This window comes from Ogataea haglerorum (genome assembly GCF_019207285.1).
Source record: "Ogataea haglerorum isolate 81-453-3 chromosome Unknown 81-453-3_NODE_1_length_915391_cov_96.871712, whole genome shotgun sequence".
Taxonomy (NCBI): Eukaryota; Fungi; Ascomycota; class Pichiomycetes; order Pichiales; family Pichiaceae; genus Ogataea; species Ogataea haglerorum.
Window position 1 is genome coordinate 366,896 of NW_025065151.1, and position 13,982 is coordinate 380,877.

The window sequence follows — 13,982 nt, forward strand, 5'->3', positions numbered from 1 at the left end:
AGTTTTTTTCATCGACAAAAAAAATTAAAACCTTCATTTTAACCAACCACAACTATGTCTGACGCTTTGGTTTCTTACGCTGCTCTCATCTTGGCTGATGCTGAGTTGGAGATCTCTTCTGCCAACCTGCAATCTCTGATTACCGCTGCTGGTGCTTCCGTCGACAACATCTGGACTGAGGTGTTCGCCAAGGCTCTGGAGGGACAAAACTTGAAGGAGAAGCTTTTCGCTATGGCTGCTGCTGCTCCTGCCGCTGCTCCTGCCGCTGCTGGCGCCCCTGCTGCTGGCGCTGAGGCTGCTGCTGCTGAAGAGAAGGAGGAAGAGGCTGAGGAGGAAGAGGATGACGACATGGGCTTCGGTTTGTTTGACTAAGCATACAGTATTAATACATCAAGATCGGAGTTTTAGATAGTAAACAGTAGTTGTGCGCTGACTGGTGCATATTGGCAGCTTGTGTACAATTTATACTCTGAGCTAACCATTGAGATTAAGGTATTTAAAAAATGCACCTCCTTAAATTTGCTACAATTCATTGCGCATGACGATTTAAGGTATTACACATGTAGTATACATATCTAATCCTTCAGTTTCTGTTTGCCGGTGATGCCGCTCACGTCGTACAAAAAGCCCTTAAAGAACTCGTACACGGGGAAAACAACACACTGTCCTGAGGCGACGCGCATGACTCTTGGAAGGATACCTTTATAGAATGCCTTCACACCGCTCTCCTTGAAGAGGTTGGCTCCGATACGCACACCGCGGGCGAAATTGGACTCGTTCGAGTGTCCTGTTTCCTTTTGCATTCTCGTCTTGATCGTATCGAGTGGATTGTTGCAGAGAGGCCCAATGGCTCCAGAGGTAAATCCTATCACGGCTGTTTGGTAGGAAGGCAAGACCTCGGCGTTTTGATAATCCTGCAAAAACGATTTGAGGAACGAGTATGTGGTAAAGTTGGCTCCCTGGTTGATGGCCTGCCGAGCAGCAGTCAGAGAGACACCTCTGTAGAGTGTTTTCAGACCTTCCTCGCGAACAATCATCAGGGCGGCCTGTGGCGCAGAGCGATACTTAGGCACCTGTAGAGGATCCTTGAGAGAGTTGTGCTGAGCCTGTAGTCTGATCTTGACCACCTCCATAGGGTTGACAACAAGCACTGCCTCGGTGACACCTGCCATCACACCACTGATGAAGTTGGACGACGTGGCGACCTGACCCGTTTCCTTGTTGATAAATAGCGACTTGTAGAACTCGTAGGACGAGAAACGGATGGCCATTTTCGGCACGATACCTATACAAACGGCACCCAGGCCTCTGTACAGAGCGAAAAAGCCCTCGTTTTGGACAATGTTGACACCTGTCTTGAGAAGACCCGGGGGCTTTGCGGACTTCAGCCCAATGCTTTTCTTAAACAGCTGCATCCGCACCTTGATGGTATCGAGAGGATGACAACACAGAGCCTCAAATAGGCCCGCAGTTCCTCCAGCAATGAGATCAATAGCAGTGTTCTTGGGCTTTTTGTTAGAATTCGCAGAAGCACTCATCTTCGATAGGTCCAATGCAACATTGGTGAAATTGCCAAACCCTTTATATTGTCAGCTACCGTCTCCCCAGATTATTTCGCGGGGGATCGGAGAAGGCCTAACGGAAAAAAAAAAAGACGACTCCCGGTAAACCTGCACACCTCGCACCTCAGCCAAATAGCGACCAGTCTTGCACCTGCAGTGACTCCAGGATATGCTGAATCACTTGTTTTGCGACAGGAATCCGGGGACCAAAATCTTCCCCCGGGAGGTTATAAGTTATCAGCAGGTCGGTCTGCACTCTTTGGAGCCGGATAAGTCCGAGTAAAACCACCAATTCGGTCTGGTCCCTCCCCCATTTCTTTGCCTCCTGCGAGCCAACCAAGACGTAGGTAGGGTCCTGGGCGAAGTTCGGACACACAATTTTTGTTGCTTCTAGGACTTTGGCGTTATCAGCGCCATTGAGCTTGGCTAGTTCCTGGAAATGGTACTCGGCGGCGGCATCGTCAGGGACGTCGACCGACTCCAGGAGATCAAAGATGATGGCGTCCTCCGGGCCAAGCTGGGTGTCTGGCCCGGCCACAAACACCTCCTGTGTATCTGGGATCTGTCTCAGGGTCGATGCGTCAACCATTCCGGCTGGGATATATGTGGTGATGGCACCACCATAGAGCTTTGTTTCCTCGAAATTCATGTGGTGCGACAATATTTTATTTTTGGATACTGCCATGTTATATTGATTACCTCAGCGGCGTGAATGGCAACAAGATTGAATTTTTAAATTTTGTATTGTTTTCTGAAAATAACACTATCAACACAACTACTTAATGACCGACATTTTAGCTGTGTTGTCGGATCCAGTGCTGTTTGGACAACATGGGCCGCGGCTGCGTGAAGACATACTTGCGCATGTGAAGAAACAACAGGAGGAAAACTGCAGCCTCAAGACCAAGAACGAAGCCTTCCAGACCGCCTTAGGCGAGCTAGGTACGGTGCTGAACTCGGTGGCCATGGGCGATCTGTCGAAGAAGGTACAGATCCACGAGCTCGAGAGCGATCCAGAGATTCTGAAGGTCAAGATTACCATCAACACTATGATGGACCAGCTGCAAACGTTCGCACACGAAGTGACGAACTTGGCCACTGAGGTGGCTAACGGAAAATTGGGTGGCCAGGTGAAAACCCACGAGATCCAGGCGAGCGGCGTGTGGCGGTCGCTCATCGACAACGTCAACGCCATGGCGCTGAATCTCACGAACCAAGTCAGAGAGATATCGGAGGTTACGTCTGCTGTCGCTGCTGGAGACTTGTCGCGCAAAACCAACGTTTACGCCCAGGGAGAGATTTTGCAGCTTCAGAACACAGTGAACAAGATGGTGGACCAGCTGCGAAAGTTTGCGTTTGAGGTTACGCGGGTTGCCAGAGAGACAGGTGTCGAGGGCCGTCTGGGAGGACAGGCCCGGATTGAAAACGTTTCTGGTATTTGGTTGGAGCTGACCGACAACGTGAACGCCATGGCTCTTAATTTGACGACTCAGGTTAGAAACATCGCGAACGTGACGACTGCAGTTGCCAAGGGTGATCTATCAACCAAGGTGACGGCAGACTGTAAGGGAGAAATTCTGGAGCTCAAGATCACAATCAACAAGATGGTGGACCGGTTGCGGACTTTCGTCGAGGAAGTCAGAACGCTTGCTACTGAGGTCGGAACGAAAGGTATTTTGGGAGGCCAGGCTAATGTGACAGATGTCGACGGAGCGTGGAAGGAGGTCACCGAGAAGGTCAATGTGATGGCCAATAATTTGACGAATCAGGTGAGATCGATTGCGACGGTGACGACAGCCGTTGCACACGGAGACCTGTCACAGAAGATCAAGGTCGAGGCCCAGGGAGAGATTTTGCAACTGAAAAGCACGATCAACAAGATGGTGGACTCGTTGCAGGTCTTTGCCAAGGAAGTGACCCGTGTTGCTAAGGATGTGGGAATTGATGGTAAGCTTGGCGTGCAAGCCGAGGTGAACGATGTGGACGGGCTGTGGAAAGAGATCACTACGAACGTGAACATCATGGCTGCCAACTTGACGACCCAGGTGAGAGCATTTGCACAAATCACTGCCGCAGCCACAGACGGTGACTTCACGCGTTTCATCACGGTTGAGGCGTCTGGAGAGATGGACGCCTTGAAGACCAAGATCAACCAGATGGTGCTGAACCTGAGAGAGTCTATTCAGAGAAACACTGCTGCGAGAGAGGCGGCCGAGCTCGCGAACCGCGCCAAGTCGGAGTTCTTGGCCAACACGTCGCACGAGATCCGTACGCCGATGAACGGTATCATCGGTATGACGCAGCTGACTCTCGAGACACAGCTGACGCAATACCAGCGCGAAATGCTCTCGATTGTGCATAATTTGGCCAACTCGCTGCTAACAATCATTGACGACATTTTGGACATCTCAAAGATCGAGGCCAATAGAATGACGATCGAGGAGATCGACTTCTCGCTCAGAGGCACTGTTTTCGGCGCGCTCAAGACGCTGGCCGTCAAGGCGATAGAAAAGCAGCTTGAGCTGATCTATAAGGTGGACAACTCGTTCCCGGATAATCTTGTTGGAGACTCATTCAGACTGAGACAGGTGATTTTGAACCTGACTGGTAATGCCATCAAATTCACGAGCCGCGGTAAGGTGACCGTCAGCGTCAAGAAGACCTCGCGGGTGATTAACAACACGGACAAATTGCTGCTGGAGTTCTGCGTGAGCGACACCGGTATCGGCATCGAAAAGGACAAACTAGGCGTGATTTTCGACACGTTCTGTCAGGCAGACGGCTCCACAACGCGTAAGTTTGGCGGTACCGGTCTAGGTCTGTCCATTTCGAAACAGTTGATTCATTTGATGGGCGGTGAGATCTGGGTCACGTCGAACTACGGAGAAGGATCCAACTTCTACTTCACCATTCTTGTTTCTCCAGCAAAGGTGGATCTGTCTAGACAACTGGAAATCCTGTATCCGTTCAGAAACCATCAGGTTCTTTTTGTTGCTTGCGACCACGACCAGAAGGCCATTGAGGAGATCAAAGAGAACATCAAGCTGCTCAAGCTCGAGCCGGTCGTGGTGCGCGATGTTGACGAGGTCAAGATCAACGACCCGGTCTCCTACGACACGATCATCATCGACTCTATAGAGACAGGCAGAAGACTGCGCCTGCTCCCTGAAATCAAGTACGTTCCTCTGGTTCTTTTGCATCCATCGATTCCAGCGTTGAACATGAGAGTGTGTCTGGACCTTGGTATCAGCTCGTATGGAAACACACCATGTTCAGTCACCGACCTCGCATCGATTCTCAAACCTGCGCTGGAGAGCCGTGCGGCTCCTCCTAACAGCGACGGCTCCACTTCGTACAAGATTCTGCTCGCAGAAGACAATCTCGTGAACCAGAAACTTGCCGTCAAGATTTTGGAAAACCACGGCCACAGCGTCGAGGTTGTCGAGAACGGCCAAGAGGCTGTGGAGGCCGTGAAGAAGAACCACTACGACGTTATTTTAATGGATGTTCAGATGCCGATCATGGGAGGCTTCGAGGCAACGGCGAAGATCAGAGAGTGGGAGAAGAAAAAATACGTTGACTCGATGGCTTTCCGCACGCCAATTGTGGCTCTCACTGCCCACGCGATGCTGGGAGACCGCGAGCGCTGTTTGAAGGCACAGATGGACGAGTACTTGTCTAAACCCCTCAAGCCGTCACTCCTGCTTCAGACAATCTCCAAATGTATTCACAACATGAACCAGCTCAAGGAGATTTCAAAGAACCAGAACGCTCGCGGGTCGAATTTTGCCAAGCACCTGAAAAACGGTTTCGTCAAGACCGAAATTCACCACAAGAACGGCTCAGAGGCGGTGCAAGGCGAACAGAAGATTAGAGAGCTTTCAGAAGAAGAGATTGACGCTGCCATGTCATAAGTTGTATTATTAATTCATGCTACAATATCTAATCTAGGAAAGATCGAAACCTGCGTGCGAGTTGATGGAATACAGTAGTTTTTCCTTCAATAGCTTTTTGTTCCTGTAGTCGGGCAGTTTGAGGAGATTCACGCACGTAGATGCCGTAGGCAGTCTTGAAATGTCTGTTCCCGAGTTGCGGATTCCGAATTTCGGATTGAGCTCCTTGAAGCCCAGCAGTGGTTCGCGCGAGCTGGAGGTGACAAACTTGAGAAACCTTGACCGCAAGTCGTTGTCAAACTCTTCGAGAAGCTCAAAGAGGTCTACAATGGTCTGATCGCGCATTGTGTAGCCACCCAGTGCGGTGTTGCGGCGCAGATCCTCAATATCAATCTCTTTCTCTCCGCCCGAGATTAACTTGGCCAGCTCATACGCGTTGAAGAATGAAAGCCATTTGGGCTTAATGATCTGAGACAGTCCTTCTATGAAGTACTTCGATTGGATGGCAATCGACTGGTCCATCTTGAACTTGGCCACGCAGTACACGTACTGCAGCTTGTTATGATGGTTCACCTTCATCTTTCGTCCGCCAGGAAGTAGCTCAATGGTGACAACCTCTGAGGAATCCTGCAACTTTTCGCTGATGGTAAAGTTCAGGTCCAACTCGTCGATTTCATGCTCTGTTAGTTTCAGTAGCTTGGAGAGGTTTCCATGCAGCTCTGTATCGTAAGTCTTGAGATCGTCAAACGAAATTCTCTGTTGGAATGAGGGCGTGTTGGTCCATCGACTAAGGAAAAAGGGGGCAAACTGAATATCTGTCAACACGTTCTCGTAGAGACACTTACCGATCACCATTCCCAAAAATCTGAGCATCTGTAGATGAAACGTTTTCTCCTCCGAGTTAAAGTCATAGGAAGGATTTTGCTGCTGTAGCTTCAACTTCAAGAAGTAATCAGGGTTGGGATACAGCTGGAAGTTGGACGTCGCATTAAAGAACCTCATCCCGCCATTCTTGTCTGCATTGGAGTTGGAAACGTAAAATGCGCTGTCCACAATGCTGGTGAGCAACTCTTTGGTGAGTCCGCCCCCATCAATCCCTGCCTCTTTTTCTCCAAACTGGTTGATAAACTCCACTGATAAGGGTAGTTTGAACTGCTGCCCGCGCAGCTCTCCAAATTGCTCAAACGCATCGAAGAGAACATTCTCTCGTGAAACAACACCTTGTATCTTTGGGTTGAAGATTCCTGTGATCTGAGACTTGTCTTTTTCAATCAGCTGTCGGAACAGCTCGGCTCGAGTGTCGAAAGGTATCATGAATGGGAGGTATATGAGGATGAGAAGGTTGTCCTGTAGTTGAGTATTTGAGGCTTGCAGAACGCTTGCCGGAAGGTACAATTCTCCGTCTTCCTCTCCAGCCTCGTCTTCGTCGTCGTCCATCTCAAGCAATGGAACAAGTTTGGAAACGTTGCGCATCGAAAACACAGGGTCTTTGAGCAGCCAGAAGTCTTCGTCTGTGAGGTTCATTCGAAGGTCGCGGAGATAAATCTGCTTCAGGAGTTTCAGCGTTGAGAGGCCGATGTTCTTGTAAAATGTGAGTATTCTGGCTTCCGACACAGAAAGATCCGCATATTGCACAATACGCCGTCCCACGACATAAAAAATAGAAAAAGAGCGAAGGAACCTCACGAAATAAAGATAGTTCTCCTTGTCGAGTCTTCCCGGGTTGAACAGATCGGCATCGTTGGACACGCAAAGCAAGTAACCGTAAAGCTCTTCCAAAAGAAACAATGTTTTCCACCACATCTCTTTCTGTGGGTCCAGCAAAGTTTGTCTAAGCTCGCCATCGTTGGAAATATGTGCTCTCTCCTCTGCCAGAACAAAGACCTGAGCGAATAAGTGTTCATTGCTGAGGTTCATGAAAAACTGGTTCATAAAGTCCATAGAGGACGATGCCACTATAAGGTTCACCAGTAGTTCGTTCCTCAACAGCTGGTTCACGCTGCCTTTGGCAGACACAAGATGGAGCAATGCAAAGAAGAACGAGACAAACAGATCAGTTTCGACCTGCAAGACCTCGCACTGTCTAATCACCGACTTGGTGAAGTCTGAGGCATACAGTTTTTCAATCTGTTTGCGTTCCTCGGGCAGAACAAAAATCTCTTGGCCGCTCGCCTCGTCCTCGAACTGCAGTTTGGCCGAAATTCCACCTATAATAATGGAGAAAGCCTCGAGTGACGACTTGGTGATGGCGATGGAGCTATGCGATAAAATGGTGACCACGTTCACCAAGTAGTGGAATTTCTCTGTATCTGTGAGGTTTTCAAACAACGGTCTGTGGGCGCAGATCCACTCAAATTGCAGTTCGATCGACCGCCGCAAAAGAGCGTAGTTGTGCGACAATGCGAAGTCCACAAACTCCGGCTGTGGGGCGGTGAGGAACCGCAAAATTCCCTCACTAGCATAGCTCGAGAGCTCAAAGACGGTCGCCAAAAACAGCGGGTCCTTGGCGTATACGGTAAGCAGGTATTTCACGAGCGGGTTCCAGTCGGCGGACACAGGGTACTTCTGGGCGAGAAGAAGGACCACTTGAAGGGATTTCTTTGCGATTTCAGTGTCTGGCGACCGCGGAATCGTCTCAATCAGCGTCCGAGCCGTCTTGGAGGCCGTCGAGGCAGACAGCTGTTGCGTCTGGACAATGTGCTCGAGTCTATCGAGGTAGGTGTGATCACGGGTGCCGGCGAGCTCGGGCCAGAAAAAGTTGAACTCTGCCACATTGATACCGTCCCAATTGGCACCCAGCTTGCGTCGCGCGTGCTGGAGGTCGAGATACGTGCGTGCAAGCGACTGGATCGTAGTTGCGGCCCGTGCCTCTATGCGGGCCCTCTCACGGCGCTGGCGCTCGAGCTGGGTAGTCTGCAAAAAGGATTGTTTGTTCTTTGCAAACAAACTCCTGTTGCCGAGGTTGACCTGGCGCTTTCTGGTCGATCCAGTGAAGTTGGTGTTCATATACAAGAACAGGTATTTTGCCTTTGGATAAGAAAGATGGGGCCTGCACGACCCCGAATTATTTCTGAATTATTTCCTTAATTTTTTTTGAGACGCGTTTTAGAATCATTGTATTTCAAATCATGAGTGCAATTACGTCGAAACACGCAGGTGACGCGCGTTTGGACGGGCCAAACAAGCGCCAGCACCTGGACATTTCTATCGACGACGGCGTGGGCACGGCGACGGCGCACTCGCTGCCGACGGCAAATCAGTCGATCACCCCCCACGGGTACCACTTGCCGGTGCACGGCAAGTTCGACCGCCAAAAACTGCACAACAAGCTGACAGGAGGGCAATTTGAGAACGAGGCGAGCACGTTCGAGAAAGAGCTTGTCTCAATGTCCAAGAGGGAGTCGGAGGCCAACGTCCAGAGCGAGAGGCAGAGATGGGACCGTCCCGCGGTGGTGGGGTACGATCCGGCCACGTACGACGTGGACTTCCAGCAGCTGGACGCCGAGGAGACGCTGATCAATGACGAGGCCGCTGTGCGGTTTTTTGGGGTCACCGAAGAAGGGTACTCGGTGCTGTGCAACGTTGTAGGGTTCCGACATTACTTCTACGTGCCAGTGCCGAAGGGCCTGACGCAGGACGATTTGAGCGACTTCCACAAGTATCTGCGCACAAACTACCAGGGTGTGCAAGGGCTGGAGATCGCGCTGAAGGAGAGCATCTGGGGCTACAACAACAACACAAAGCTGCCGTTTCTTAAAGTGGTGGTGGACGGCATCAAACACATCGGCAAGGTGCGGTCGGCATTCGAGCGCGGCGAGATTGAGTACAAGGGCCTGTTCCCGCCCACTGGGTCGATGACGTTCGACAATATCCAGTTTTTGCTGCGGATGATGGTGGACTGTCGCATCACAGGTATGTGCTGGCTGCGGGCACCGGCGGGCACTTACACGCCGGTGCCGCCGGAGAAGGTTGTCTCGACATGCCAGTTGGAGTTCACAATCCACTACAAGGACCTTGTGTCGCACGCTTCGGAGGGCAAGTACCTGAACATGGCTCCGTTGCGGGTCCTGTCGTTTGACATCGAGTGTGCGGGCCGCAAGGGGATTTTCCCCGAGGCGGAGCATGACCCGGTGATCCAGATCGCGAACGTGGTGGCCACGGCGGGCGACCCGGTGCCGTTTGTGCGCAACGTGTTTACTGTCAAGTCGTGTGCGCCGATCGTCGGGTCGGAGACGTTTTCGTACGAGTCCGAGGAGGAGATGCTGCTCAAATGGAAGGAGTTCATTGTGAAGGTGGACCCGGATGTGATCATCGGGTACAACATCGCCAACTTCGACTTCCCGTACCTGATCAACAGGGCCAAGGCGCTTGGAGTCCACGACTTCCCGTACTTTTCGCGTCTGAAGAATAGCAAGCAGGAGATCAAGGACACGTTTTTCAGCTCGCGCGCGTACGGCAGCCGCGAGAACAAGGTGGTCAACATCGAGGGCCGCATGCAGCTGGACCTCCTCCAATTTATCCAGCGCGAGTACAAGCTGCGCTCCTACACGCTGAACGCGGTGTCTGCACATTTTCTCAACGAACAGAAGGAGGATGTGCAGCACTCGATCATCACAGACCTCCAGAACGGTAACCAGGAAACCAGAAGGCGGCTGGCAGTGTACTGCTTGAAAGACGCGTACCTGCCCTTGCGACTTGCCGAAAAACTCATGTGTCTGGTCAACTACACGGAGATGGCCAGGGTTACCGGCGTGCCGTTCAGTTTCCTGCTCTCACGCGGCCAGCAGATCAAGGTCATCTCGCAGCTGTTCCGCAAGTGTCTGGACCTCGACATTGTGATCCCCAACATCAAGTCGGAGGGCGTCAACGAGGAGTACGAGGGAGCCACCGTGATCGAGCCTGTGCGCGGCTACTACGACGTGCCGATCGCGACGCTCGACTTTGCTTCGCTGTACCCGTCGATCATGATGGCGCACAACCTGTGCTACACAACCCTGCTCAACAAGCAGACAGTCGAGCGGCTGGGCCTGAAGCAGGACGAGGATTACATCGTGACGCCCAACGGCGACATGTTCGTGCACCCGCACCTGCGGAAGGGCATTTTGCCGACGATCTTGCAGGAACTGCTCGCGGCGCGGAAGAAAGCCAAGCAGGACCTGAAGAAGGAGACCGACCCGTTCAAGAAACAGGTGCTGAACGGACGGCAGCTCGCGCTGAAAATCTCGGCCAACTCGGTGTACGGGTTTACGGGCGCGACAATTGGTAAACTGCCCTGTTTGGCCATCTCGTCGTCCGTGACGGCGTTCGGCCGTGTCATGATCGAGCAGACCAAGGCAGAGGTTCAGCGCCACTACAGCATCGAAAACGGCTACGAGTACGACGCCCAGGTCATCTACGGTGACACCGACTCGGTGATGGTCAAGTTCGGCCACAGCGACATGGAGACGTGTATGCGGCTCGGCGAAGAGGCGGCAGCGTACGTCTCGACCAAGTTCAAGCACCCGATCAAGCTGGAGTTCGAGAAAGTGTACTTCCCGTACCTGCTCATTAATAAAAAACGGTACGCGGGGCTCTTCTGGACCAACCCGCGCAAGTTCGACAAGATGGATACCAAGGGCATCGAAACAGTGCGCCGGGACAACTGCCGACTGGTGCAGAACGTCATCACGCGGGTCCTGGAGCTGATTCTGGAGGAGCGAGACGTGGAAGCTGCAGAGCAGTTTGTCAAGAAAACCATTGCGGATTTGCTCCAGAACCGCGTCGATCTGTCGCAACTGGTCATCAGTAAGGCTTTGTCACGTCAGGACTACGCGGCTAAGCAGCCGCACGTGGAACTCGCGGAGCGGATGCGCAGGAGAGATGCGGGCTCGGCCCCCACGCTTGGTGACCGTGTTGCTTATGTCATCATCAAAACGGCCGGAGATAAGAACTACGAGAAGAGCGAGGATCCGTTGTACGTGCTGGAAAACTCGCTGCCGATCGACACCAAGTACTACTTGGAGAACCAGCTGGCGAATCCGCTGACGCGGATTTTCGAGCCGATTCTGGGCGAGCGCCGCACCAAAGAGCTGTTGCATGGCTCCCACACGCGGACCGTTGCCGTCAGCGCGGCAAAGACGGGGGGGCTGATGAAGTTTGCTCGCAAGAGCAACACTTGCAAAAACTGCAAGTCGCCAATTCCCGAGGGCGAGGCTCTGTGTCAAAATTGTCAGGGCATGGCGGGAGAATTATATGGACGCGAGTTGGCCAAGATGAACAGCTTGGAGACCAAGTTCAGCCGGCTCTGGACCGAGTGCCAGCGGTGCCAAGGCTCTCTACACCAGGAGGTTCTGTGTTCTAACAAGGACTGTCCAATCTTCTACATGCGGAAGAAGTGTCAAAAAGACGTTTTAAATCAAGCCGAAGAGCTAAAGAAGTGGGACGCAGCTGCCTGGTGAGACAATACGACACGGAGTTAGGCATTAGTAATTTATTTTTTTTTTCTAGATGGGCGGAGCAATATGTAAGCAAGCGACAAGGTGGTTATGGTGACTAATTGCCACCTGAGATAAAACTCGCAACCTTACGATACTTGGGGATAGCTTTCTCGGCTCCTGCATGTCTTGGCCTGATAACTGAGAGGCGCAAGCCTTAATGGCGCGAGGTTGGCGCACTGGTGGGACCAGAATCCGAGCCGTCCGAAACCCATCAAGTATTTTCCTCTCGGCTCGGTTCGCGCGTGCTTATATTTTTTTAGCTCCGATCCCGAATATAACGCAAGCACAACGGGATTAAGCCGGTGTTAAATTACTAAGTGGGCAAGTATAAAAAACGCAGTATCCCCATCCTGGTCGGCACCATGACTCGAAGCTATCCTCTCGACTACACTAGCAAGGCAGACACATACTATCTGGCCTCTAAAGTCAAGGCCAAGCTCACAAGGGAAGCAGTCAAGAATGACATCAACCTTCATAGACTTGTGTGCCAGGCAAACCTCCTGGACAACTTGATCGACAAGCTGAACGCTGCCGAGGAAAGCAAAGGCCGTACGGTGTCTTTCGACAACATCGCTAGCGAGAAACGCGTGCAATTGGTGGAGCCCGTGAAGCCCGAACTCACGAATCCTCAACAATACGACGACGATTTCTATAGTGACAGCGATAGCGACCCTGATGAAGACTACGAGAACTACGAAGTGAGCAAACACCAAAGCAGCTCACTGTACATGAACCACGAGCCGAACGGGTCGACGGTGACGATAACGACGGAGTGCGTGGACTCGGATGAGGAAGACGATATGCCTTCTCTTTCGAGCTGTTCGAGCGAGAGCGAGTCTGATTACGACAGCGACGAGGAGGCCGACCAGGTTCACGTGCAACACGTTGAGCATGCTGACAGAGCGAAAATCGAGGCTGCGCGCAATTTGCTGAACTTGCGGAGAAATATAGTCGAGTGTATATGAGTTATGTATATAGCTATCACATTAACGCGTTACGATTCACGATTCGGGAAAAGGACTTTTCGGCATCCCTCGGTGAAACTGCTCGGGAGCAAAAGTACGCGGGGTTAAAACGGCTCAGAAAGAGAAATAAGGCGTTTCCCGTGTACGGGTGTGCAGTCGTCGGATCAGGTTGGTTTTTTTCCGTCGAGGCCCTCCGCAATCGCCTCCGGTCGCGCGAACGCAGAAATTCACAGCCAATCAACATATAGTTTTTTGTAATAAAAGAAGAATAAAAGTGACCATTTCCCCAGTTGTTTCTTCGTCATGTTCAAATCGATAATTCGTTCCCGCGGCATGGCCACCCAGGCTACTGCCCAAAGACTGAAAACGTTCAAGATCTATAGATGGTCCCCAGACACCCCAGACAAGAAGCCATACATGCAAGAGTACAAGATTGATCTGAACCAGTGTGGTCCGATGGTGTTGGACGCCATCATCAAAATCAAGAACGAGCAGGACGCCACGCTCACCTTCAGAAGAAGTTGCAGAGAAGGAATCTGTGGCTCGTGTGCCATGAACATCGGCGGTCAGAACACCCTGGCCTGCCTGTGCAAGATCGACCAGGACACCTCCAAGGAGACCAAAATATATCCACTTCCACACATGTACATCGTGAGAGACTTGGTGCCGGACCTCACGCACTTCTACAAACAGTACAAGTCGATCCAGCCATATCTGCAGACCAAAAACAAGCCAGCGGATGGCAAGGAAAACCTGCAGAGCGAGGAGGACAGAAAGAAGTTGGACGGACTGTACGAGTGTATCTTGTGTGCTTGTTGCAGTACCTCGTGTCCTTCCTACTGGTGGAACCAGCAAGAATATCTTGGACCTGCCGTGCTGATGCAGGCCTACAGATGGCTCGTGGATTCCAGAGACGAAGCCACCAAGAGCAGAAAGGAGATGTTGCAAAACTCTATGTCCCTGTACAGATGCCACACTATCATGAACTGTGCGCGTACCTGTCCTAAGGGCCTGAACCCTGGTAAGGCTATCGCGGAGATCAAGAAACAATTAGCATTTGACTGAAATATTTATATTAAATATTTA

General features: G+C 51.6%; 8 protein-coding genes across 8 annotated transcripts; 5 read left to right on the forward strand and 3 right to left on the reverse strand.

Annotated features, from left to right (window-relative positions):
• Window positions 1–54: 54 nt before the first annotated feature.
• On the forward strand, window positions 55–372 carry KL911_000217 (uncharacterized protein; the record flags this gene model as incomplete). Its single annotated transcript, XM_043197209.1, has 1 exon — window positions 55–372. The coding sequence occupies one exon, from the start codon at window positions 55–57 to the stop codon at window positions 370–372; it is 318 nt and encodes a 105-aa protein (XP_043056910.1).
• Window positions 373–575: 203 nt separating this feature from the next.
• On the reverse strand, window positions 576–1,538 carry KL911_000218 (uncharacterized protein; the record flags this gene model as incomplete). Its single annotated transcript, XM_043197220.1, has 1 exon — window positions 576–1,538. The coding sequence occupies one exon, from the start codon at window positions 1,536–1,538 to the stop codon at window positions 576–578; it is 963 nt and encodes a 320-aa protein (XP_043056911.1).
• Window positions 1,539–1,686: 148 nt separating this feature from the next.
• Window positions 1,687–2,247, reverse strand: KL911_000219 (uncharacterized protein; the record flags this gene model as incomplete). Its single annotated transcript, XM_043197231.1, has 1 exon — window positions 1,687–2,247. The coding sequence occupies one exon, from the start codon at window positions 2,245–2,247 to the stop codon at window positions 1,687–1,689; it is 561 nt and encodes a 186-aa protein (XP_043056912.1).
• Window positions 2,248–2,344: 97 nt separating this feature from the next.
• Window positions 2,345–5,476, forward strand: KL911_000220 (uncharacterized protein; the record flags this gene model as incomplete). The annotated part of the gene is made up of 1 exon (XM_043197243.1): window positions 2,345–5,476. The coding sequence occupies one exon, from the start codon at window positions 2,345–2,347 to the stop codon at window positions 5,474–5,476; it is 3,132 nt and encodes a 1,043-aa protein (XP_043056913.1).
• Window positions 5,477–5,509: 33 nt separating this feature from the next.
• On the reverse strand, window positions 5,510–8,461 carry KL911_000221 (uncharacterized protein; the record flags this gene model as incomplete). Its single annotated transcript, XM_043197254.1, has 1 exon — window positions 5,510–8,461. The coding sequence occupies one exon, from the start codon at window positions 8,459–8,461 to the stop codon at window positions 5,510–5,512; it is 2,952 nt and encodes a 983-aa protein (XP_043056914.1).
• A 122-nt stretch (window positions 8,462–8,583) lies between these two features.
• KL911_000222 (uncharacterized protein) lies at window positions 8,584–11,892 on the forward strand (the record flags this gene model as incomplete). The annotated part of the gene is made up of 1 exon (XM_043197265.1): window positions 8,584–11,892. The coding sequence occupies one exon, from the start codon at window positions 8,584–8,586 to the stop codon at window positions 11,890–11,892; it is 3,309 nt and encodes a 1,102-aa protein (XP_043056915.1).
• A 401-nt stretch (window positions 11,893–12,293) lies between these two features.
• KL911_000223 (uncharacterized protein) lies at window positions 12,294–12,896 on the forward strand (the record flags this gene model as incomplete). The annotated part of the gene is made up of 1 exon (XM_043197276.1): window positions 12,294–12,896. The coding sequence occupies one exon, from the start codon at window positions 12,294–12,296 to the stop codon at window positions 12,894–12,896; it is 603 nt and encodes a 200-aa protein (XP_043056916.1).
• A 333-nt stretch (window positions 12,897–13,229) lies between these two features.
• KL911_000224 (uncharacterized protein) lies at window positions 13,230–13,961 on the forward strand (the record flags this gene model as incomplete). The annotated part of the gene is made up of 1 exon (XM_043197287.1): window positions 13,230–13,961. The coding sequence occupies one exon, from the start codon at window positions 13,230–13,232 to the stop codon at window positions 13,959–13,961; it is 732 nt and encodes a 243-aa protein (XP_043056917.1).
• Window positions 13,962–13,982: the final 21 nt, after the last annotated feature.